The sequence below is a fragment of the Malaclemys terrapin genome, chromosome 9 (genome assembly GCF_027887155.1).
Source record: "Malaclemys terrapin pileata isolate rMalTer1 chromosome 9, rMalTer1.hap1, whole genome shotgun sequence".
Classification (NCBI taxonomy): Eukaryota; Metazoa; Chordata; order Testudines; family Emydidae; genus Malaclemys; species Malaclemys terrapin.
Window position 1 is genome coordinate 15,001,377 of NC_071513.1, and position 26,087 is coordinate 15,027,463.

Here is a 26,087-nt window from a genome sequence, read left to right on the forward strand (position 1 = left end):
TGACTATTAGTTTGCAATTTTATTTTTTAAAAATGAAATATTCAAAGTACTTCTTTCCTCTCTTTCAAATATCGACACATAATATATTAACTTTTAATATTTACAACATGTTGTTATGATGCTGTTGTAGAAAATGCATGCGTCTGGTCTGAAAACCAGAGCAAAATGCAACAGACCATTAACTGCAGCCATCGAACATACAGTATCCAGTCACTATTCAGCCACAGAAGTTAGAGCAGGAATAAAAAATTGGAATCTAGTGTTTCCTAGCAACAAGGCTCAGGCCATTATAACACAATTTCTGTAAGATTAGAACCTCTAACTGTTAGGTAGAAACTGAAGCTCTTGGCATACACTGTAAACATCTTTACTTTTAATGAGAAAGCTAAAGAGAAATATGTTTTTGACATATACTGTGTGCTATGTTTCTCTTTCTCTTTTATTGACACTTTTGCCAGAAGAATATTAAGATTTCAATGTTTTACCATGGTTCATACAAGTAAAATATCATCAAGGACACAATCTGACATACTAACATTTATTAAGAGGCTAAAGTCCACCACTAAGTCTAAGGAAATATTGTAACTGGCAAACACATTTTCTTGGACAAATAATGTAAGATGACAAATGCCAAGACAAATCCACAGTAAGTTGAACTTGAGAAGTAATTCCTCTTACACCCAGTAAGCTTTTGACCTGATAATGCTTTGTATAAAGGACAGGCTTAAATAACAGTCAGCATTTTATTTGTCTCTATTTGATGGGGAAAAAACCATTGTGGCAGTCTGATCTGAATGCTGAAATGTTAGACTGATCAATTATGCTGATGTGAATTCTGCAGAGTAGACAAGCATGTTGAAAGGAAGCTGTAGATTTTATTCCCTTATATACTCCAACCTTTCTATAGGTGCCTCTGTTTATAACACTCTAAGCATAGGCTATTGTACATTGGCTTCCAATAACGTTAATCTCCATTAAGGTTTATCCTTGTAAAAGTACCTCTTTATAACACTTACATTGTTTGCCCTCCCCTACCCAGGACGGTGATATAAAGAGGGCTTGGTGATCGGGAATAAGTGCAGATCTTGAAAAAATAAAGCTTCTGAAAGTGCATGAAAACATGATTAAAAAAGAAAGACAGCTTCTAACTCGCATACAACTGAGAGGATATTAAAGATCTCAAACTAAACAGCTAGAATGTGTAGAGTTGCACATTGTCCAGTCTGTATATATTTGTCTATGTTCTACATCTATATACCTTTGAAATGTTCTAGTTTTCTAAATAAACATGAAAACAAAGGAAACATTATTTTTACACACTGTTGTTTTGCTGTCATAAAAATGTAACATGTATCTTCTCATGGTAAGTATTTTGCTAAAAGATAGTGTGCATTAGTATGTGTTTCTTTTTTTCACTTTTAGAACCAAGTTCCCAACGCAGAATGCAATCATCAATTTATTTGATCTGAATGATCATAAAACTGTCCCATGTGATGTTTTGTGTTTTTGTCATTTGGGTCTCTAGGCTATAGTGCAAAATTAAAAACACTAAGAAAATTGGCTTAGTCACTAAAAAATAAACAAACATGGAGACTGAAATATTCCAGGCCTCCATCTTACATTGTTCTTGAACAAAATGGTTTCGATCTATTCCTTCACTGGAGCGCTCTTGAATGGTGCCTGGCCTGTGTGTAAGTATAACTTTGGCCTCCAGTGCTCTTGTATTAATAAATACATGTCATTTTCTTTAGAAATGCTATCGTGCTCATCTAAAAATGACACTGAATTTTTATTTTTCTCAATTTTATAACCAAACACGATGAAGACATTTTCTTATGCCACCAGAATACAGGGCCATGTAATGTCATTTGATTCCTTATACATCCATATTTTCATAAGAAACTGTCCAAAAACGTATCTTAAATTTTCTATGCATAAACTGGAAAAATGCCAGATCTGCTTTGAGAGACAAACTTGTAATACATTTCACTCTTTGACCTTTTGGCATAATAATGAGAATAATAATAATCAAGGCAGTATTAAAAACCACATCTGTAGGTAATACAAAGTGCATTTTCTGCATATAATACAAATATAACTTTAAGAAACTAAAGGCACAAGCTAACTAAATATGTATTACATACTAGAAATGCACAGTTCAAGGTAATTTACTATTAAGAGCTTCAAATGTTTGTTTATAATGGATATTTAAAGCAGTTTGAAAATGATACATCATTAGTGAATTGCAAAAAAGTATAATTGGTTAAAATATAAGTAAAATAGACTCTAATATTGACATCTTGGATCAGTGATAAAATACATCATCACATTTATGAATGCACTCTCTATATACAGTTCATAAATTATTTTGTCATTGATTAAAAGAACATCAGAGGCTCAAGGATCTGAAGGTCCATTTTTAGGCTGGTGTGGAGGTATTCAAATTCTCCATGATTTTATGGGAAATTACAGAGATGAGAGTGATCAGTACCAGACTTGGTCAGCTCCCAGTATTGTACATTAGTGAGTGATGAGCCCAATGACAATATTTGGATCTAGATTTCAATCCAAATTTCTCCAGAGTTTGGGGTGGTGTGTGGATGGCATTCTTCTGGATCAGTTCATCACTGCGCCTGATCTTGCGCCAGTGAAGCCGGTCATTGACTTCAATGGGAGCAGGACTGAATCCATAAAGCGAGGCCCAAGTTGTGAAGTTGAGAGCTGGATCCAAACTTCCCCAAAGTTTGAAGGGGGATCAGACCTGCTGTTCCAATTCAGGCTCATCTCTAAGTTCACTACAGTTTGTTCCCCTTGCCCGAAAACAAAACAAAAAGAAAGCAGGAAAGGAAAAAAAAAACAAACAAACCCTGCTTTTGGCAAAAGTAAATACGAGCAGAGATGATTAGACTATATTTACTATGTCTGTTTTGGTAAAAATGTGCAATAATGTTACCATTAAAGATACATAGATTCTAAGAGGAAATTCTAATCCCGTCTGAAATTAACAGAAAATTTGCACACAATCCCCCACAAAACAATTAGGTCCTTTAAAAATGACAGGTTAAAAGAAGGATCACACACTTTGCTATGAAATCACTATATTGACAGCTCATGATATCCTGCGAAATAAAATTCCCGCCCTACCATTATAATACTTTGCTATGTGCTCTACAGACTGAGCCAAAGAGTGTCGAATCATTCCCAAAATGTCCGACACTTACTATCCACATTTAGGTTCACCGAATCTGACCCACCAGTCTATTTCACACATAAAAAATGAGTCATACAGCATAATTATTAATGTGAGAAGAGGCTACGGCGATGACGAAAAACTGATACCACTCCAATTTACAAACGAATCATGAACTGAAGAATCCCTGTCCAGTGAACACAAAGGTTACTATTCTCTACAGTGAGACAGGCCTTTTTTCACCCCCACTGGCAAAGAGGGCGTGTGTGAATCCTTCCAGTAGAGAGGCCTTAAGTTTGTCTGGGGGTCCACAGAAGTACTACTGGCAGAGATTGCTTGGGATGCACTGAATCAGGGCCTGATCTAAAGCTCATTGAAGTCAATGGAAAGTCAATTTGGGTGCTTTGGATCAGACCCTTGTGCACATTTCTTTCTACTTTTAGAGTGGTGATGGCTAGCTGTGGCACCTCGTGCAACACTCGGTCAGGTGGACTTTCTGCCATCAGGCTTCTGTGCTTGGGGTTATGCCAGTAGAATCCAGTGTAATCCAGGTCTGACCAAAGCCCTCAGGGAGAGAATCATAGAACACTGCCACATGCAAAACTCTACACAACATGACATTTATCACTGAGAGAATGGGAGGAGGCAACGGATGAGTGAAGATAAATGTAATATGGGACAGCCATTCTGTGCTACTGTATCCAATGCCTACTGCGTTTCCCCGTTTTCAGGTCTGGAACTTCTTTAGATCACAGTTGTGAAAAATGAAATGTGCTGATAACAAGGTTCTAAATACAGTCCTGCAGCACTTGCTCTTGTGAGCCATCCCATTAAAGTCAATGGAAAAACTCATGTGAGTAAGGACTACCCAGGTGAGTAAGGGTTGCAGAATCAAGCTCTATAACCTTTTAAATCATCTGCAAGTTATTAAATTAATGAACTAAGAAGAGATGTATGTTCAAGAAGAAAGCAGAGCACACGAATTCTTAAATATTCTGCATGTATCTGCAATTTAAACGAGAGTGGCGCATTTCTAAGTTGTGTTGTTGAACCATTTGAACTCTGCTTCTGAAATTTTGAATACTGCCACACAAGAACTAAAAATCTTCACTGTCATCTCTCAGAGTTAAACAAACAATATTAAAATACCATCTTCTGTCACATTTAAAGGCAGTTGGATATGTGTTTTCCTCTATATTTATATATACAGAGTTCTGCTCTAGAAAAACCAATACAATAAACCATTTTATGTTTAAAAACAGGCAGTCTTTGGTGACGCAAAGGCAGAGGTTTTCTTTGTTACCTCCTGCCTATTTCACTCTGTCTCATAAAGTGAATATTGTTGGCACTGTCAGAAAGTTCTAGATACTGCTCCACAGATAAAACAAAATATCCATCGTAGCCTTGTACCCTCCCAATGCTTAAAAGCTGCTGTTTTTCTCCCTCTGTCCATGCCCTAATGCCTTCTTCACCTTCTTGCAGCCGTCTTTGTTCCTTAGTCCAGGCCTGAGCTACTGCCCTCTGCCTGGCTATTTCTAAGACATGGTTCTTTTCTTCTTCAATGGTTGTCCCATATCGAACATTAAAGCACAAAGCACCATGTTGGAGCTGTATATCAGCAAACCGTCTAGTCCTCCCATTTATCACAGAAGTCATCTGAGACACAGTGACATTGACACCATTCTCCAAAATGCGCCGGCCTCCTGTGTTGCCTATTAGAGCCAAGTCTTCTTCCAAAGACCCCAGCTTGATGAAGTAGTGTGTATCTCGCCCTTCTATGGTAAAATGCAGGTTCTCAAGATAGTGAGCATTGTTGAGGATGGTGGCAATGCGCCGGCTATCCTCATTTGCTACTCCTATAATATCAGCAGTCACTATCCCATCCTTAATGGCAAATTTGATACCTTTTCCAAAAACAGAAGGAATGGCTGCAAACCTGGGTTGTTTTCCTCCTTCAAGACACCTCCCGTCACTGTATCTGGGGGTCATAGGAAGTTGGTCCAAGGATATAAAGTTCCTAAGTTGTTTTTGCAGCTCACACTGAATGCCAAGGATAGTCTGGAAACATAAATATTAACACAGTTTGAAGTAAAAGATTTTTATACAGTTTATTATAGTACCATATGATATCAAGTTTCTACTGATATCTATAGCTCCTTGGAGTAGGTACTGATCCTTTAAATTTGTCTGTAAAGCATCATGCACATCTGTGGTGCTGTAGCAACAACAAAAAAATATAGTAATAAACTTTACAGTGGCCTGTTTGTACTGCTTCATAGAATCAAAGACTTTAAGGTCAGAAGGGACCATTATGATTGTCTAGTCTGACCTCCTGCACAACGCAGGCCACAGAATCTCACTCACCCACTCCTGTATCAAACCCTTAACCTATGTCTGAGGTATTGAAGTCCTCAAATCTGAGGCAAAGTATTTGTTTAGATATTGGGCCATGCCTAGATTATCCTTAACCTCCACTCCATCCTCAGTGTTTAGCGGTCCCACTTCTTCTTTCCTTGTTTTCTTCTTATTTATATGGCTATAGAACCTTTTACTATTGGTTTTAGTTCCCTTTGCAAGGTCCAACTCTACATGGCTTTTGGCCTTTCTCACTTTATCCCTACATGTTCTGACTTCAATAAGGTAGCTTTCCTTGACGATCACTCCCATCTTCCACTCCTTGTAGGCTTTTTGCTTTTTTCTACCCATGGCTGTATCCTTTCTTACTTTGTTTTCTTCCCTCTCAATGTTAAAATCTGGAGTGGAGATTACCTGGACATCTCCCAACCATCTCCCCCAAATTCCTAGTTTAAAGCTCGCTTAATCAGTTGTGCCAGCCTCCATCCTAGAAGTCTATTTCCCTCCCTACTCAGGTGAAGTCCATCCCGAGAGAATAGTCCTCTGTCCATGAATGCCTCCCAGTGGCCATACATGCCAAAGCCCTCCTTATAGCACCACTGCCTGAGCCATCTGTTGATCATCATAATCTTGTCACACCTTTGTTGCCCTTCTCTAGGAAGGGGCAGAATCCCACTGAAGATCACCTGACCCTCGATTTCCTTAAGCGTCTTCCCCAGACTGGCATAGTCTCCCTTGATACGTTCCAGTGAGAATCTAGCCATATCATTTGTTCCCACATGAAGGACAATCAGTGGATTCCTTCCTGCTCCCGTTAGGATCCTCTTTAGCCACATCCCATATCTTAGCACCCGACAGACAGCACACCCTTCTGTTCTCTGGATCAGCTCTGGTTACAGGTCTGTCTATTCTTCTCATTAAGGAGTTCCCAATCACGTAGACCTGCCTTTTCCTGGTGATGGTGCGATTCCCCAGTCTATCTCCTGCACCCTCTGGCTGCAAGTCCTCTCGATTCCTATTCTCCCTTGCAATCCTCTGCAACCCATCCTGTATCCTTCTGGGGCTCATATTTGGTGTTGTTATCTCCATTGACTCTTCCCCTCTTCCTATTGGACTAGCTGCTCTTCTCTTCTTCCTTGCCCTCTCACCTTCAGTGATCACCTGCTGTGCCCCTTCTTCATTTTCCAACTCCGCAAACCTGTTCCTGAGCTCTATTTCTCCTTCACTAGCCCGTCTTTTCCTCTGCCTGGTTCTCTTAGTCACACGTTTCCACTGTCCACTTTCCTCACCCAGCAGTCTCCCCTCAGAGTTCTTTTGTCCTGCTTCCATCTGCAAGTCTGAGCTTTTCCCTTCAGCCTCCTCATGTCTTTGCTCCATCATCTCCTCGAACCCCCTTCTAAACTCAACCAGAGTTTCCACCTGCATCTCCAATCCAATCAGGTACCCCCTCCCGGATCATGTACATGCTGCAGCTTCCGCATCCAGTCATATTCAGTGTTTCTTCCCCTGCTTGGGTCACTACCACTGCTTCCTCTGTATCTGTCATAGCCTTCCCACCTAAATCCTGTAAGTCCGGGAAACACAAACCAAACCAAACCAAAAGACCACCATCCACAGCAAAACAAACCCCCAATGAGCACCAAAACACTGTCAGAACACCACCCATTCCCTTCACCAGCCTGTCTGCTCCTCTGCCTGCCTCTCTTAGTCTTCCCCCCCAAACTCCCCTTGCAAACTCCCACTCAAACTCCTCTGTTTACAGCTCTGTTTGCTGGTTCCTGTGCTGCTGCAGCTTACGGTCTCTTGGACCCTTTAGTTTCCAAGCATCAAAAGAAGAATCACATATTTGCATCTTCTTACATAAGAAAGAAACCTTGGTGAAAATTCCTTATATTCTCCCAGAAATTGCTATTCTAGTGGTGAGTATGTCATCTTGGGACTGGGGGGACCTGAGTGCAATTCCCTGCTCTACCATAAACACCCTGGGTGACCTTGGACGAGTCACTGTGATTTAATTCTCCATCTGTAAAATAGGAAGAATCGTGTAGAAGAGAGGTTTTCACATGGTGGGGCATGAACTCCAATTGGGGGTGGGACTATCAGGGCAGTCTTAGATGCTGGGACCAGACTCTCTGCCTGTCTCACTGCCACAACTGCAGTAGCCACCAGCTGGCAGTTACACTCCTCTGCTGGGGTGGCTGGCACAGACACTGCAAAAGGGCAACCGAAGACTCACCCAGCCCCCTTCTGACTGTGCCAGAGCCCCATCTCCTTCCCTTCCAGGATAAAGCCTGTGCAAGGGAAGTGGATGGGGCTGTGCTGAAGGATTGTGGCCAGGAGGGGGCTGTGTCCGGTGTGGGGGGGCAATACTCATGGGGTGCTGACTTCTGACCCTCCTTACCCTGCCCTTGAGTATGGGGGGTGGGAATGGAAGCCAAGTCCCCACAGCTCCCCTATCCTCAACAGAAGGGTCCCCCCAGCAGGTACCAGGTCCGCCTCCCCTGAGAGGGGAGTCCGCATGAGACATGAATTTCTGAAGGGGAGTTCAGCAAAAGAAAGCATGGGAACATCTGGGCTAGAATAATCCCATCTCTTAAGGATGAATACCTTAAAGATCCCGAGGTGCCAGAACACTACAGTAATGGAGGCCAAATAGGTACCTAAGAGCTATGGTAGATTTAATGCCTAATCCTGGAATCCCTATTCAGGCGAACTCCTACTGACATCCATCCATCCATGTTCTTTTATTGTGGCCATCACTATACTATTTCAGCATCACCATAAAATCTGAGTGACTTCAGTGGGAGTTTTGCATGTGAAGGGCCCTAAAATTAGTGGGCCTGAGTCTTCACCGCTTTGTACCTTCCATAGTTATTCACACCTGGGCCAAGTGAGTTTAAAATGCTGTTACTTCAATCAGGTAGCATTTTACACCCACTTAACAGGACTACACAAGGTGAGAGGCAGTAGAGAATCAGTCCCTCCTGTTCTACCTTGTTTTGTAAAACTGCAATGTTTTGTTAATAGATGTTCAATAAGGATCAAATCTTGAACGTGAGTGTCTGCCCAGAGAATAGCTGAGATCTGTATTGGTGCAGTTACATTGACTGCTAGCCATCAATTGCTGAAACGTGGCTAGTTCTGAGTGCAGACAAGGCCTGAGGCAGGTTTGAGACTTAGAACTAAAAAATTAAAACAAAAACACCACCATCACCACCACCCTACTATGCTAAAAAAATAATCTGTTCTACGACAGAACATTTTTACAGAGGAAAAGACTTTTAAAGATTTAAAATGTTGGTGTTTTTGCACTCCTCATTGTGGCATCATTCCAATAAAAGCGGAAGATCTGTTGATTTCATTTGCACTTAATATTTCAATACGTATAAATTTATTACATGAAACCTATAGCTTGTTGCTTGTTATATTTTCAAAGAAGCACCTTCTTACTTTCTACCCCTCTGCTTGGGAGGAGTGCCCTGTAAACACCTGAAAAACTAATGCATTGTCCTCCTTCCAAAAACTCTCCTCTGCCATGAGATCTAAAAAAACAACGTCACAATGGTTAGGCCATTAGTGTGCCGAGGCCACTGCCTAGCATGCTGACCCATACTGTCCCATTGTTTCTTTGTACTTCATGTCAGTGTGTCTGTATCCATCTGTACTCTTTTGTCTTATATTTAGATTGTAAACATCTTTGTTCTGTTTTTGAATATAGCACATAGCATAAAGAGGTATTGAAATTATGGAAACTAGGGATCTTAGATTTTATGGTAATAAAATAAAAATAATGTAGGAGTAATGGACAAAAATCTCCTCAATTAATTGAATTGTTCTTCTCCTGAAAAATCATCCCTCAGATCACAGTGGTCTGGGCTTTTTATTAAGATCTGATTGAACATTTTTCTATGTATTTTCTAATTGTATTCTTTAATTTAGGTTTAGAAATAGTCCAGTGAACTAGCAAGCAGACTGTCTGCTTTTGAGGGCAGACTTTTGCTAACCTTTCCAGGATCCCACTCTTGGGTTTTTGTTTGAAGCTGTAGAAGTTCATATGTTGTCTCCACAGTTTCTATCTCTGGTTTTGGAAATCCAGGAAGCACATTGTGTAGCTGGAAACCGAACAGCTCTAGCCAACTTCCAATGTCTACAAAACAAAATCAAAACATTCTTAGCAACAATGCTCTTAATTCTTGGGAAGCTGAATGTATTTCGTACTTTCCATTTCTAGGGAAAGTGATCTAGAAGATAAGGTGAGGAGAAGCAAAAGTGATAGTGCTAGCTGTGCACTGGCAAAGGAGCCCATAGTTCTCCATTCTGATAGAACTGAAATTAGAACTACTAATGCAGCTATCAGTGCAACTAGACATCTTTTACCAAGGCCTAACCAAACCTCAAAACATTAATAACTAAATTGCAATACTGATTTGACATAATATTAAATTTTCAAAATTGATTACCAGAAGAAAATAAATTATTTTATCACAGAACATCGCTATCCTGAATTCTGTATTGTACTTCCTTCCACATATCATGGAAAGGAATTCAGATAATGCTGCCTTAACTCTTTTTCAAATTCTAGTACTTCGCAAAGGCAGCACATACAGTTATTTGCTTGCTTTATTGACTGGCTGAAAGGTCACAGAAAATAGACAAAGCTATGTGGGTAGTAGGAGGTTAAATACATTCAACTAAAACGTATGCAAGTTGAAAGTCCACTCTTCTTCTCTGATGTGTGCAAATTCCATGGACTTGCGTCCATATAAGGATTTGACCCAGAAGTATTTTTAATAGGAATTTTTTTTACCTGTCGTATACTTAGCAACATCTTGGATTCTGCCAACTGGATAGTTATTTTCAAATGAGTAAAGATTAAATGGTTTGGGAATGGTGTTTAGATGTTTCCACACATGATGATTTGGCGTTGTCCATCGTCCAGCAATGACGTCGTAATCCCTTTGACCCAAGTGCACTAATTTAGTAAGAGAATCATAGAGCCCTCCATGAAAACCAATGATAACCTGAAAATCTGGATAAGTGTCCTGGTAGATATCTCCATAAGGTGTGTACAGAATTTCTTTTATTACTTGGCCCCGACTGCTAAAGATAGCTAGGGGTGTGCCGGTGTTGTCACAAGCAACATAATATTCTTCTCCACTGCTTAACTCCATAGCAATGAGATGGCCTTGAAGATCATAATATAGGGAAGTTATTTCTGAGCTAGTATGATTGTATAAATGAGTAACTCTTATTGGATTGGAGAGATCAGCATAAAAGAACTGTAGGTGTTGTCCTAGACTCGATTTACTTGCAACTCGTCGTCCAAGCCCATCATAACAGTATTGCACAGTCCAACCAGACACCTTGTTGTAGGCTTTGTTAAGGAGACCATTCGAGTTATACTCAAATATTTCATTGCCTCTTTGTCTAAGAAAACCATCTTCATCCATTTTGTACTGAATTTCTCCTAGTCTAGTGATGCGATCTCTAAGATCATATCTCAGAGGAGTAAGACGGGCACTGTTTCCATGACTAAGCAAGTTGATGTTTCCATTCAGGTCATAACTATAACGCCACTGGGTTTTGTCATTCACAGAGACAGTTTGAAGTTGACCATCAGCATCATACTCATAAAAATACCTTGTTATGTTGGCATCTACTCCTACTCGTATATCACATATCACCATACGACCCATATTATCATACTGAATGGTCATCCAATAGGCTATGGACTTAAGAATTTCATATTGCACTTCAATCACCTGACCATTGGCACTAAAAATCTTGGTGTGTTTCATCACTGTGGTAGTTATAACTTGGTTTAAGTCATAATTGATTACACTGAATTTTCCAAATTGTTCAGTCCTTCCAGATACATCAACATATCGGTACAGATCAATAGGAAGAGGAGTCTCATTTATCATGGCCTGCATGCTTGTGACCCGGAAATTGTTGTAACTGTAGTCAAATCTGGCATTTACAAGGCCTTCTTCACTAAATCTGAAGATCTGACGACCAATAAGAGGGCCTATATATAGCAAATAAGGAAAAAAAAGAAAAGCAAGAAAAAACTAATTAGGCCCATAGTATATCTAATATACATAACAAAGAAAGAAAAGATGTTAATCTGAATGTATTCCTGAGTCTTATTGCTATTTGACTACAACATCTTTAAGTGAGAAAAATGTTAAATTGTTCTCTCATGGATTTATTTAGTGCACAGACATTCCTTAAATACTTATTACTATTCTTTTAAACTAATGATAGTTTACATATAATTATGATTTCCATATACTTACTTATAAGCTAATATTAACTTGAATTTATTTTTAACACGGCTAACACATTCCTGATATAAATAATTTCTTTGAATTTGTCATGACAGAGAAACCTGAAAATGCAAACAGTAAAGCAATTTGATTTATTATTTAGCAAATGTCCTTATATTGGAATAACAAATAATCAAATATTATGAGAGCCACTTCATAGCAAACGATAACAAGAATGTTTCATATTTCAAATGGGATAGCTTTTACATGTCCGTGGACAGACAAACAGACACATTTTTCTTCTTCAACATAAAAACCTGATTTCAATGGTAGGGCCTGATTTCAAGCTGTATACCAGATAGACAGTGTTTGCAGGATTAGAGGCCAAAGTTTTACCAGAGGTGATAGTATCACCCTTCAAAAATATTGATAGTTATAACCCACCTGTTTGTCTGTATCTGATGGTGCAGATGAACCCATCATGCATTAAGTGTATTGTTTTAATAACCCCGGAAGATTCTTCATATGTAAATGTGACTTGAGTAGTATCATAAAGAATCTCTGATAGTCGGGACTGTCTGGTATATTTATAAAGGACCCTGCGACCTGTTCCGGGATATAGTATTTGCAAAAGTCGTCCATCTCTGGTGAAATCTTGTATGAAAGAAGCAGTGCTGTCTGGTGGGGTGTAGATATTGCGATAGTACCCAACTGAAAGCATGGTTTGCAAACCATGGCGCACCATACTTGGCATGGTGACTGAGAGCAGATAATCTGATTGGTCATATTCAAAAATGTAACGGCGTTGGCTGTGCAAGAGGAGCATCACAGACTGCAATGACATAGAAATCAGAGTGTAAATAACTCACACAACAAATGATTATTAATCAAGTAGATACAAGAAAATTAAAGAACCATTGAAATAGATTCCCATTTCTATTGCTTGTTCTTATTCTCTGCACAATACAAAACAAAATTCTAAGCTTTGGAAAACATGTGGCCAAAGAGGCTGCTTACAGGGGGGAAAAAAAAGTCTGAAATAACATTGGCTGTGAGGACACAAAATTGTTAAGGCAGATGTAGCTCTCAGTGTATTTCATTGCAGCCTCGTTGTAACTCAGTAGGCCACTCTGAAACATGTAGGGCAGCTACCCAGGAAGCAAATTCAGACAGAACTTCCCTCACTAACACAAATAACATACCGGCAAATGTTCCTCGATGATGAGAAAAGAGGCAACATTCACTGTTGCTGATGATTTGTTTAGCTTTTATTGGCATCCCTAGCATGATGCTGATACCAGCTGAAAAGTCTTGCCCTCCACAGAATAAGTACAGCATTTGGTCCATTCCATGTGTACTCTTGTCTGCTCAGGGCATATCCACAAACATACCTGAGTTTCCTCAAATTTATTCAGGAGTCAAAATTATTTGAGGGCTATTTTTTGGGTAAGTATTTTTATCTCTGGTGTTTAACCTGTAAACTAATTTCGGTGAGTAACTGATATTTGCTATGTTGATTAGTTGTGACTGGTCAGAGAAATCACAAGGTCTGCTTTCTGTTTCCTGACTAGATGACTCTGCCAACACTTCCGGCAGAAATATTTCTGCATGCCAATGTAAAATTGAGTCTCTGTAAACTTTTGTTCTCCCTGTAGGGAGCTATCATTGCTGAAACAACCCCCCAAAAAGTTTAGAATGATTATTCGTAGAAAGTCTTAGCAGTATTTGCCCAGCTCTAGTAGGTGCCATGACTGTTCTTGGATATTACATATCCTGGCCACATAACTTGAATTGTAGTATAGGCTTGTTATAGCAAAGTACTTACATTCTGACCCCAATTCTACCAAGCACTTAAGCACATGAATAGCCACACTGATCTAAGTGTTTTGCATGATTGATGCCAAAGAGCTCAGAAAAACTTCCAGGATAGAGCTCTAAAGAGCAACATTGTGACTATCCTTCTAGGACATTAGAACACTGGAAACAAATTAAGAAAAACAACTTGTTTCTGAGCACAAACCCTGGCAGGACGGAAGACAGTAAGGGCTCAATCCTGCAAGATGCTGAACGTTCTGGCCCTAACCCGGTTGACTCTAACAAATACCTAAATGTCTGCCCAAAGGAGTTAAGATAGACTAAGCCAATCCTCTTTACATTTCTCATTCTTTCTCCCTCACTATTTATTTCAGCCTTCCTTTGGTGAAAGACATCTGTCACCTGTACTCAATCAACGTTTGCCATGCTTGAGTTATCCAGTGCCAGCCGGTGAAGAGACTTTTCACTAAGCTTTTCCTGACCATTTAATTGCTGGTTTGTCAAACATTTATAACATATACATAGTGTTTATTTTATTCTCACTTTCCAGTCCCCAGTCTGCAGTAAACCACTGACTGAACTCTCCCTGTTCTGATGTGATGACTCTCTTGCTATAATGGTCCCTGCTCTGCCATTGACAGAGTATGAATAACAAGTTCAGAAGCATCTCTAATATAACTTTAGTGCCCTTTTGTGCCATTTTTCACAGCACTTTGTTTTTTGTCTGGGACAGTGAAAGGACAGTACAAAGGTTGGAGACATAGTATCCTATCCACTGTTATCAGTTTGTATTATAAAGAGAAGAAAAGGTACTGTAATTTCCTATCTATTTTAAAAAAGTCAGAACAGATTTTAAACTATCTGTGCAAGTGTGTCCTAATTAATTCAAAAGGATTTCATAGCCTAGCTCATAAAACATCCAAAAAGCTTTCATTTTATAAAAGCAGCCAAGATATGTTGAAACTCGCATGGGTTGAGGCCTTCATGATGTTTTCAGATAAACAACTAGAGGTTATAGCTTGGAATCTCCACTGAGAACATACAAAACAGATACATTGCTAAAAACAGCCACTAGATGTCACATGTGCTCAACATAAAAATGCAGTTGCCCAAGTATTTTGTCTGGCTGCAAATAGATCAGGATTTTAGAAGTGAGCTTTGGGTAGTCAGTGTTTTTTTTTATAAGAACAAGTAAATTAGTGTGACCAAATTAAGTCAAAAAATCTTTCCTGTACTATCCTCATGGTGCCCTACCCATAGGAACCCCAACCCTAGCTCTAAGTGCCCTACACAGACAAACTCTAAAAGTAGGGTGGGGACCCCTATTCACAGGAACCCTAACCTTAGCTTCAAGTGCCTGGCCCATAGGAACCCTAACAGTAGGGTGGGGACCCCTACCCATAGGAACCCTAACCCTAGTGCAGGGAGCCATAGGAACACTAACCCGAGCCATAAGTGCCCTATACTTGAAAACTCATGGCGATCGGGGGAGGTCCCAGATGACTGGAAAAAGGCTAATGTAGTGCCCATCTTTAAAAAAGGGAAGAAGGAGGATCCGGAAAACTACAGGCCAGTCAGCCTCACCTCAGTCCCTGGAAAAATCATGGAACAGGTCCTCAAGGAATCAATTATGAAACATTTAGAGGAGAGGAAAGTGATCAGGAACAGTTAGGATGGATTCACGAAGGGGAAGTCGTGCCTGACTAACCTAATTGCCTTCTATGATGAAATAACTGGCTCTGTGGATGAGGGGAAAGCAGTGGATGTGTTATTCCTTGACTTTAGCAAAGCTTTTGATACGGTCTCCCACAGTATTCTTGCCGCCAAGTTAAAGAAGTATGGGCTGGATGAATGGACTGTAAGGTGGATAGAAAGCTGGCTAGATCGTCGGGCTCAACGGGTAGTGATCAATGGCTCCATGTCTAGTTGGCAGCCGGTTTCAAGCGGAGTGCCCCAAGGGTCGGTCCTGGGGCCGGTTTTGTTTAATATCTTTATTAATGATCTGGAGGATGGTGTGGACTGCACTTTCAGCAAGTTTGCAGATGACACTAAACTAGGAGGCATGGTAGATACACTAGAGGGTAGGGATCGGATACAGAGGGACCTAGACAAATTAGAGGATTGGGCCGAAAAAAACCTGATGAGGTTCAACAAGGACAAGTGCAGAGTCCTGCACTTAGGACGGAAGAATCCCATGCACTGCTACAGACTAGGGACCGAATGGCTAGGTAGCAGTTCTGCAGAAAAGGACCTAGGGGTCACAGTGGACGAGAAGCTGGATATGAGTCAACAGTGTGCTCTTGTTGCCAAGAAGGCTAACGGCATTTTGGGCTGTATAAGTAGGGGCATTGCCAGCAGATCGAGGAACGTGATCGTTCCCCTTTATTCGACATTGGTGAGGCCTCATCTGGAATACTGTGTCCAGTTTTGGGCCCCACACTACAAGAAGGATGTGGAAAAATTGGAAAGAGTCCAGCAGAGGGCAACAAAAATGATTAGGGGTCTGGAGCACATGACTTATGAGGAGAGGCGGAGGGAACTGGGATTGTTTAGTCTGCAGAAGAGAAGAATGAGGGGGGATTTGATAGCAGCCTTCAACTACCTGAAGGGGGGTTCCAAAGAGGATGGAGCTCGGCTGTTCTCAGTGGTGGCAGATGACAGAACAAGGAGCAATGGTCTCAAGTTGCAGTGGGGGAGGTCCAGGTTGGATATCAGGAAAAACTATTTCATTAGGAGGGTGGTGAAACACTGGAATGCGTTACCTAGGGAGGTGGTGGAGTCTCCTTCCTTGGAGGTTTTTAAGGCCCGGCTTGACAAAGCCCTGGCTGGGATGATTTAGCTGGGAATTGGTCCTGCTTTGAGCAGGGGGTTGGACTAGATGACCTCTTGAGGTCCCTTCCAACTCTGATATTCTATGATTCTATGATTCTATGATACACATATGAACCCCACCCCTAGAGCAGAGAGCCCTAGCCATAGGAACTTTAACCCTAGGGCAGGGAGCCCTTCCCATAGGAAACTTAACCCTAGCTCCAAGTGCCCTACCCATAGGAACCCTAACCCTAGCTCCAGAATTTTAAAATTAAATTACTGAGAAAGGAGGGATATTTGTCCACTATTAAGGCTCCAGAATACCATAATTAAGCCATAAAGAATGCTAATCTATCTGAGGGAAAATTTATACCTATAAACTGTAATTTTAAGAAAGCAAAGTGAACTACCTTATTGATTTTTGAATAAAACTAAATAATTGTGGCCGCATGAGGATTGAGACAATTACAGCTTTAAAAATCATTACAAAATGTATACAATAAACAATTATTTCTCAGTGCAATCCCACAAACCCTTCACTTGATGAACAGGGCTTTGTCAGACCAATCCTGAATTTGCTCTTTGTGTTTGGAACACTCATTGGTGACAATATCAATTACATGTATGGAGGATCAAGTCCATCATGTTTGACTTTCATTAACTCCCATAGATGTATGCAGTGTTGTTGTAGCTGTGTTGGTCCCAGGATATGAAAGAGTCAAGGAGAGTGAGGTAATATCTTTTATTGGACCAATTTCTGTTGGTGAGAGACATAAGCTCTTGCGCTTATACAGAAGTTGGTCCAAAAAAAGATATCTCATCTCTCTTGTCTCATTAACTCCCGTGGGAATTACAGTATAGACCAAGTCCTGGTTCCACCTGAGCCAGTGGAAGTTTTGCCATTTATTTCTGAGGGACCAGGATTTGGCCATATGTGTAAAAACTGCAGCACATTAGTTTATACATTTATGTTTGTGAACTTAACACAGAGTAGGAAAAGACAAACTGGCTTGGAAAAGCTGAAATGCACAAACCCTTTTAAAATTTCAGGGCCAAAGAAGAAATATGGTACCTTCACAAAGCTATTCTCATGGCACTGCCCGAATATGAAACCAAGCAGTACCGAAAACCTGTTTACTTCAGAGTTTCACTCAATATGCAGACAAAAGAGTTCCTGACAAATTCATCTGAACCAAACTTCAGAAACCGCTATGGTTTGTAAATCTTATTAATAAATGGAGATGCCACAATGTGTGCGGATAATGGAGGACTCACATTTTTATGTGCTTTTCAAGCTATATGAGGTTTCTCTCCGGGTTAGATTCCAAATTTTTGGAGGATCAGACTTAAATACCTTAAAATATGTACAGCAGAGAATATCTTAAAAGTACACATTTACAACTTTAAAATGTATAAATAACTTAAAAGTAATTAGCAACAGAGGGTCCTGTGGCACCTTTAAGACTAACAGAGGTATTGGAGCATAAGCTTTCGTGGGTGAATGCCCACACTCTTGCGTCTGATGAAGTGGGCATTCACCCACAAAAGCTTATGCTCCAATACCTCTGTTAGTTTTAAAGGTGCCACCGGACCCTCTGTTGCTTTTTACAGATTCAGACTAACACGGCTACCCCTCTGATACTTAAAAGTAATTGGATTTCCTAGCATATAATATCACCTATCAGCTTTATTTCTTGTCTTGCTTGAGTCATTTCTCCAGATTCCTGTGGTTAACAGACTAGAAGATGTTTGGAAACTCATGGTATTTTTAATTATTGCTACTATCTTTTTTTAGTTGTAGAGGATGCTGTTTGGAGATATACTTACAATGTGGAATGAAATGCTTCTGAAGAAATGGCACACAGAAAATATGATGCTCCACCTTGGAGTATGCAACTTTTGTACCCTTATTAAGTGACCTGTATCTCTAAAGAGAATTGCAGATAATGGTTGTTGAGGAAACTCAGTCATAAAGCCTTTACAAAAGGGGAATAATAGTTTCCATCTCCTTGCATTCTTTTTCAAAAGAGTGAATACAGACAGTTCTCCTGAAAAATGCTGGCTAGACAGCCTTGGAAACCAATATCTTTATGCCCAGGATACAGTATAGACAGTGGTAGTATAAGCTTTCTTACATTGTTCCATAATCCTGACCTAGAAGGGCCATCTCTGCAAGTCAGAGGATAATTCAGTTTCAATATCCTTTAAGTACTTGATTCTCAACACATTTCAACACAGAATGACAACACATGTCAAAAGTGAGGGGGAGGTTTTGTGGTCCCATCTACTTGGAACTGGACTGAACCCATCAATGCATTTTACATAAGTCATTAACAACTCTCAGATGCTAATAACCTTTGCTGCTGATCTATGTCAGATATGAATTGATGACCTTAGAGGCCTGCAACTTTCCTCCCATTATTAATGCAATCCAACCCTCATCTTCCTTTACACTTGAAAATCACTTATATAATTTCTTTTAAAATATATTATTCTAATGAAGCACATTAACCGAACTGAAACAAAAATAAAAACTATAGTTTAATTTCACATGCCACTTATTCTAGCATAAACGTGTTACTGCTCAATTTTATAGTTCTGAATAAATTTTTCCTTTGGGAAAGTCTCTTTCAAAAAAGTGAATAAACTTGTCAAAATGAAACAAAGGGAAAACATTCCACCAAATTTAGTTTTAATACATGCCTAACTACAGTGTTCCAAGTGATGACAGTCCAAAGACATTTTATCTAAATATATAATTGTTCCCATTTACAGTTAAAAAGGGTTCTTAGTTACTTTTGCTGGAGACTTACCATGACAGTGAATGTATTTATAATTTAGTCTTTATATTGATATATATTTCCTGCCTTTAATATAATAATCCATTTTTAAATTGATTTACCTTTTCTAAGTATGTGTAACTCCATATTTTACCATCTGCCCATGTTCTGGAAATTATCTTCCCACTTGGGTCATACTCCATTTTCTCAGTCCATGTTCCTCTCTGAATGTAGGTCACTAATCCTGAATGTGAGTAAGTAATGTTGACTTCATTATATTTGCTGATGGGTGACCACAGAATTGGACGTCCCGTCTGGTCATACAGAATCCGAAGAGTGAATTTTCGATGGTCATCATAGATCTTTCCTGTTCTGGTTACGTGGTCAAAATCAATGGATAATAGGTTTCTGTTGTGGGCCTAAAGACAAATATGTAAGAATAATGTGTCTTATATATACAATTGCAGCATTTCTATGACAACTGAATGATCAAAGATACTATGTTTTTAATAGTATATGAATATATTAATTATTAAGGATGAGAAAATCCAAAGTTTCAGCCCGTTACAAATAGCTGGACTATGAAACTTACCTAAAAGTAAAAAGTGAATTTTGCTCTCCAATTTTGGCACTCTGATTTACACAGGGAGATAGTTGCATTTGCCCCCTCCCTGTATTTATAAAAGTGCATTTTAAAATGTTATTTTACTTACAGGGTTTTAAGGAAAGTGAATCCAGAAAATGAAGAGAGCGAGACGTTTCAGTGTAAAGGGTCTGCTAGTCACAGTGTTCAGGGCTGTATTGTTCACAGTTACTCTTGCTGATTCTTTGTTGAAATAGCAGTGGCTTTGTGTAACACCAGCTTGTCCCCACCAAAGCACTTCCACCACCATAGTGTATTGCAGTATGCAGGGCTGGCGCTTCCATTTAGGCGACCTAGGCAGTCGCCTAGGACGCCAGGATTTGGGGGGGCGGCAATTCGGCAGCGGGGGATCCTTCCGCGCTTCGGGTCTTCGGTGGCAATTCTGCGGCGGGTCCTTCACTCACTCTGGGACCTGTGGCCGAAGTGCCCCGAAGACCGGGAGCGTGGAAGGACCCCCCCCCGATGCAGAATTGCCGCCGACGACCGGGAGTGCAGAAGGACCCCCGCTTAGGGCGCCAAAAACCCTGGCACCGCTCCTGGCAGTATGGCTTGCCTTGTAATAAGCAATCTGCCACCTGCAAGGCAAGACCCAAGCATGCTACAGCTGAACAGCCACTCTGGTTGTGGCAGACTGATGTTATCCAGGGCAACTGCAACAGCTGATAAACTAAATTAAATGTATACAAACAGAAAATCTCCTCAGGAAGACTTTTTGTGAGGTTATTAGCAATTGCTTTGGAATCTAAAATTAGCACTACCATTAGCTTCCCTTGACACAACTAAATCTCTTACACCTATCCTGTTTCAAATTTCAGCACATTAGGATTTGCTTTATGTAAAAACCTCCTATTCTAACACCCTAACATTTCCTCTCATCTCTCTGTTCTTATCTTGTCCCAAGTCCCCCTCCTTTCTTCATCTTTCTTCTTCATAGGGGTTGAATTCCTGACTCCATGCAAGCAAAGACGTGAAGCTGAGCTGGCTCTATATATTAACACAGACATTCTGCTTCTCCTAATCTCCATTAATATTGATAGCACAGTTACTACTCCAAAGCTGTCGATGTTAAGGTACACATGAAAGTAGTACAGAAAATGGAACAGATATGTTAGCAGACACACATTCTCCACTCACATCCATAAACTTTGGCACGTGGGATCAGGGAAGCAGACGATAAGGGAGTGAAGGAAGAAAAAGCTGACCGATAGTGGCAATTGATCCAGAAGAATCAAATAGTTCCACTGTCCGGCCACACCGGAAGAAAGACCGGAGGCAATGGATGGGGTTTAATTAGGCCGCATTTTATTCACTTAAAATATCTGGGGGTACACAGCATTAAATTATACAGTGTAGGTCATCATGCTTTTTTTAATCATTTCCACATAATCCCCAACCTGACCCCAGCCATCCTCCCCTCTAAAAGGATTAAGGGGCCTAGAAAAGGCTCCCCCTTGTACTAGACACAGAAGCTCCAAACCACCCTTGCTCAGCACCCTTAAGGGATGCTTTCCTTTACATCCTTTTCCAATCCATTTTATCCAATAACAATATCCCTTTCATACCGAGTACCCGCACTGGCCATCTGACACAAGTTTTACGAACTAAGATGTGACATTATAACCTAACTCCCCTGCCCCAAGCAGGGGAAGGTGAAAAATCCCAGCCCACTTCAGCCAATCTGGCGTTGAGGGAAAAAATCCTTCCCAGCCCCATAGGGAAAAGGGGAAACTAGTGTAATGACCACAGTGGATCATGGAGGAACACGGTGCTTTTTCAGATTCTATGAGTGGGAAGGTGGAGTCTGCCAGCCCATTCTTCAGAACTGCATGGGATATTAATAGCCCCCATCCTTCTGGCCAGCTGCTGAGGCAATGACACCCCTCCCCGGCACCCCTTCTCCCATCCAGCTGTTTCCTGCTTCTTCTCACTCCATACAGGTGAACTTTCCCCCTTCCGCCATATTTGCTAGCAGTTGCAGGGGAAGCCCTTTAAGGAGCAACAACCCTTTTTCTTCCAGTCAGCCAGGCATAAAGTTGCAGTGGGCATTGTTAGATGGTATAGGCTTAAAAAGTCAAAAATGTTAACATAATCCAGTTGCTGTCCACCATTAAACAATGTTAGACAAGGTTTGGTATACTTCTGTATAGCTCGGTATACCTAAAAAGTCAAAAATGTTAACATAATCCAGTTGCTGTCCACCATTAAACAATGTTAGACAAGGTTCAGGGTTTGGTATACCTCCGTATAGCTCGGTATACCTTAGCTGGCTTACCACCATGGCAAATACACCATTAAAATTCCTTTGAACCTTTTATTAAAGCTACAGAAAAAGAAGGAAAACAGTAAAAGCATTTAAAATGTAAAGTATTGAATAAGGTTTTCATTTTAACAAGATCCTTTGTCCCCTTTTCCCTTTACCTTGAGAGAGTTTTTAGAAGGAAAACCCCTCTTTTCTGACAGTCTCTTAAATGGTATTTCAAGATGGTAATAACTGTCCCTTTTGTGGAAAAGAGACATTATTAGCTGCTGGGGTGGGGTTGTTATTGCTGTTGTTGTTAAAGTCGGATCCCATTTCCCAAGAAGACAAAACAAGACAAACACACACAGAAAGGGGGAAAAAAAAGAACAGCGAAGAGAGAAAAAGCAGCTTGTGTCTCGGGTGTTGACTTTCACTTGCAGCCTTGCTGCTGGAAAAACACAGGCACAAAACATGACCTTATCAGCCACTGCAAGACCTGGCAAAATTGTCCCAGGATCGTGCTGTTTAGGGTATTGCTTTTAGTTACCTCTTTCTGGTCACAGACTTACAGCAGTGTTTCAAAAATACGCAGTCATGGCTAGCTAAGCCAGACTCTTATTAGACAGAAGGAAAAGGAGAGAGAGAGAGATAGAAAAGAGAAGAAACTAAGATAGGGAAGGAAAAGGACACATGGAGGGAGGAGACAAATCCCAGATAGAGTTCGAGATCTAGCCAAAATTGGCAGAGGTGGTAATGTCATCTGGCTCCCTCTCTCTGGCCCAGTTTGGTCAGCCCATCTTTCAGGATTAGGATGACGAAGGACCTGGATCCTAGGAGATGGTGGGGGTGGCAGCTAGGGTAGTGAAGCTCACGCCAATAGCCATTTCCACCCCCAAAAGTCTCTTTCTTTAAGAACCACAAGAGGGAGTGAATGAGGAATAGCCCATCCTCTCATTTTTTTGTCCACCAATTAGGCCTAATTTTTGACACACCAATTTTGGTTCCACACTTTTCTTGTTTACCAAGAATGATCTTAACATAATTCTTGTATTATATCAGGAGGCCTTTTTATCTCCCTTTTGTACCTTTTCCCATCAATGTTTTTGTTCTAGGTTATTGTGGCATCATTGCATAGTCTGTTCCTCATTAGCGTTCACAGATGTCAACAATAGCAATGAATAGTGCCAGCATTTTTCTGTACACCAGCTGTCTCGATGCACTATATCCATGGCCTGCAACACTCCTGCTACTCTAGCTTCAAGTGTCTTCTGAGCAGAGAGGAGACTAATCATACTATGTTGTGTCAAAATTTGTGGACAAATAGGTTAAATTAAGAAAGCAATTCCAATCCTGTGAGGTCCAAATGAAAATTTGAACCCAAATCTCTGGCAATGAAATGCATCTTCCCCTTTCTTCTCTCACCTATTTCCTTAAATTTTTCAGTCACCAAAGACAATCATTATTACCATTATGTTCAGTTTTAATTAGAGATGTACAATTATCAACTATAATCTAGGGAACCATAAAATAGATGGTTTATTGACTTGTTTCTTTAAACTACCAGTGCTCAATGCTTGCATTAATTTATTTTGAACAACAAATTGTGATACAACTTCTCACAGCAGGGATGATGTCACATTGTGTGTTTGTACAATGCCCAGCACGATGGAGCCTGGTCCTAATTGTGGCCTGTGAGCACAGCTCTAAAATAAATGTTAAATAGTACTAGCCCAAGCTGTGGTTCACACATAGTGTGAGTGATTAAAAGGAACATCTTTTCTGTCTTTAGATACAAATTGTTTGGAAACCTAGAAGAAGCAGGTGTTCATTCTTCAACGGTCTTTCCCGTGGTTTTATATACATACATCTCTAAATTTAACAGTGTTCATTTACTACAGCTGTAAAATACCTACATACTTCAGTAGATGGCTGTAACTATTACAATTTATGTTCTAATGATACTTAAAGAGCCTAAGTAAAAAGTGATTTTCAGTTCAACTACATTTGTTGGTATATTTGTGTGATGGACATTTCTTAATAAATTTACTTTCTCTGAAACCAGGATTGGTAATAAAACACATTGAAAAGAAAGCAGAGGATAAATCCTGACTAATATTCTTTTACCATCTATGTATAAATTTAATGTTCTCCTTGTTATTAATATAATGATTGTAGGGCAATCTAAATTCAGACATGACCCAATGAATAAGAATCAAAAACAGACCAGAAAGGGATGAGGCATATGCACATCTTGCTGATTTCGTAGAATTCAGGGTTTTATTTCTGTTTTTGTTTTTTATTTTATAATTCACTTCTCAGAAGTGCAAAGCAGAACTGGGTTTGTAGAAGGGATTGCTGAATTATGAGCCCTCATTTCTAAGCCAACACAAAAATGTTGATTTGAAATCACAGTGGTTTTGCTTAAAGATGGTTTCTGAAGCCTATGAACAACTGAGTAATGAGCTAATGTGAGGAAAGTGAATTAGGATATTCCAATATCCAGCACAAGTCAAATGTTTGCTTACAAACTTTGCCCACATTATGGCTTTCCTATGCCAATAAGGAGGAACTGGCTATCAAAGAACCAGATCCTAAGCGGATGCAAATTGGTGCTGTTCCACTGACTTCAATTCTCAGACCTAATGCTTCCCAAAAATGTGTAAACTAGTCTGCAGGTATGTGTACATTCTTGTCTGTTCAGTGAAGCCAAACCAATTAACGACACCTGGGGATCTCACCCAATAACTGTAAAGTAACTAGTTAGAGGACTGGTAATATTATGGAAAAAATATTTGTTAACCAGCATAACAAACATATCTGTTCAAGCCCATATCCTCAAAACGTCTGACTTGAGTTTTAGACAGCAAGGGTTTTTTTAAGTGCAAATAAGTGAGACTAGCCAGGCATCTAATTTTCAATTTTGTAGACAGTCACTTGTAAAAAATGGATTGTATCCAGTTCTGAGTGCCCTCTACGTTATGCAAAAGAAAGGAGTAAGCAGCACCGAATTCTAATTGATATATTACTATGCATCATGCTCATTGGTCTTAACAGCAGCCTTTGCTTCATTTTCAGAAGTCAATTAAAATAGAAGTTCAATTGATTAAAAAAAGAAGGCTTGCTAGATTAAAATTCATGTTAAAATGCCTATTTGTATGTAGATTTATTATTAATATAAAGTCTGTACACACACAGATACGGACTGTTTTGCATATTTGGTGAAGGCAGTATGTCAGAGCATACTACACTTAAAAAAGTTATGTTTAATTTCAGAGTTATCCACTTGATTGGTGTGTTGGGTCCCTGTTTGGACCCTCCTACAGCATTCAAGTTACTAATGTGCTAGATCCTCTTCTCTGTTCCATTTCTGGGAAGAAGAATTCTTACCATGCAGTCTTGCCACTTTTTAAAAACATAACTTTTATACCTTTCTTCAAGGCCTGCTGATAGCATGGGTAAGCTGTCTCTCCTCTAAGGATGAATTAACAATCCTCTGGGGTGGGGGGGTCACATGCCTTTGTGCTGCCTATTAATGGGGACTGGGAATTAAGGGCATCAGAAAGTCCTAGAGAAGAAGAAGTCTACTACTTTTATAACCTGGCCTCTTTTTATCCTACTCCCTAGTTGTCTGCTTTTAAATTTATTTCCCTATCAGTCAAACTCATTTGTATTGGTTGCTTCAATGCACTGAATACTTTACTATACAATGCATTGACTACTTTAACCACATCAGTGCTAAATTTTAAATGAAATAATTTGACCTGAATTCCCCCCTTCATTCTCAAAACTTTTGGCTTGGGCACCTGCTTTTTTATTGAATTTTGAGGACTCCTGCAAGTCTATTAATCTCCAGTGAGAATCAGCCTAATCCCTGGGGCCTCCTCTTACTCATAGTCTCAAAATTCAGCATCATACTCTCATACTGCCACATCACAGGCTTTCCAGGGCATGATTTAGCTATTTTAGGGCTTTGTGCACTGACTAT

At 40.0% G+C, this 26,087-nt stretch overlaps 1 protein-coding gene across 5 annotated transcripts in view; it reads right to left on the minus strand.

Moving 5' to 3' along the window:
• Positions 1-26,087, minus strand: part of TENM1 (teneurin transmembrane protein 1) — a 502,103-nt gene continuing 476,016 nt past the window's right edge. For all 5 annotated transcript variants that reach the window (XM_054040281.1, XM_054040280.1, XM_054040278.1 and 2 more), the window contains 5 exons: positions 19,343-19,639; positions 12,259-12,646; positions 10,353-11,573; positions 9,550-9,692; positions 1-5,248 (listed from right to left, as the gene is read on the minus strand). In XM_054040281.1, coding sequence (XP_053896256.1) covers positions 4,490-5,248; positions 9,550-9,692; positions 10,353-11,573; positions 12,259-12,646; positions 19,343-19,639 — 2,808 coding nt within the window. In that variant the 3' untranslated portion in view covers positions 1-4,489. The remainder of the gene's footprint in view (positions 5,249-9,549; positions 9,693-10,352; positions 11,574-12,258; positions 12,647-19,342; positions 19,640-26,087) is intronic.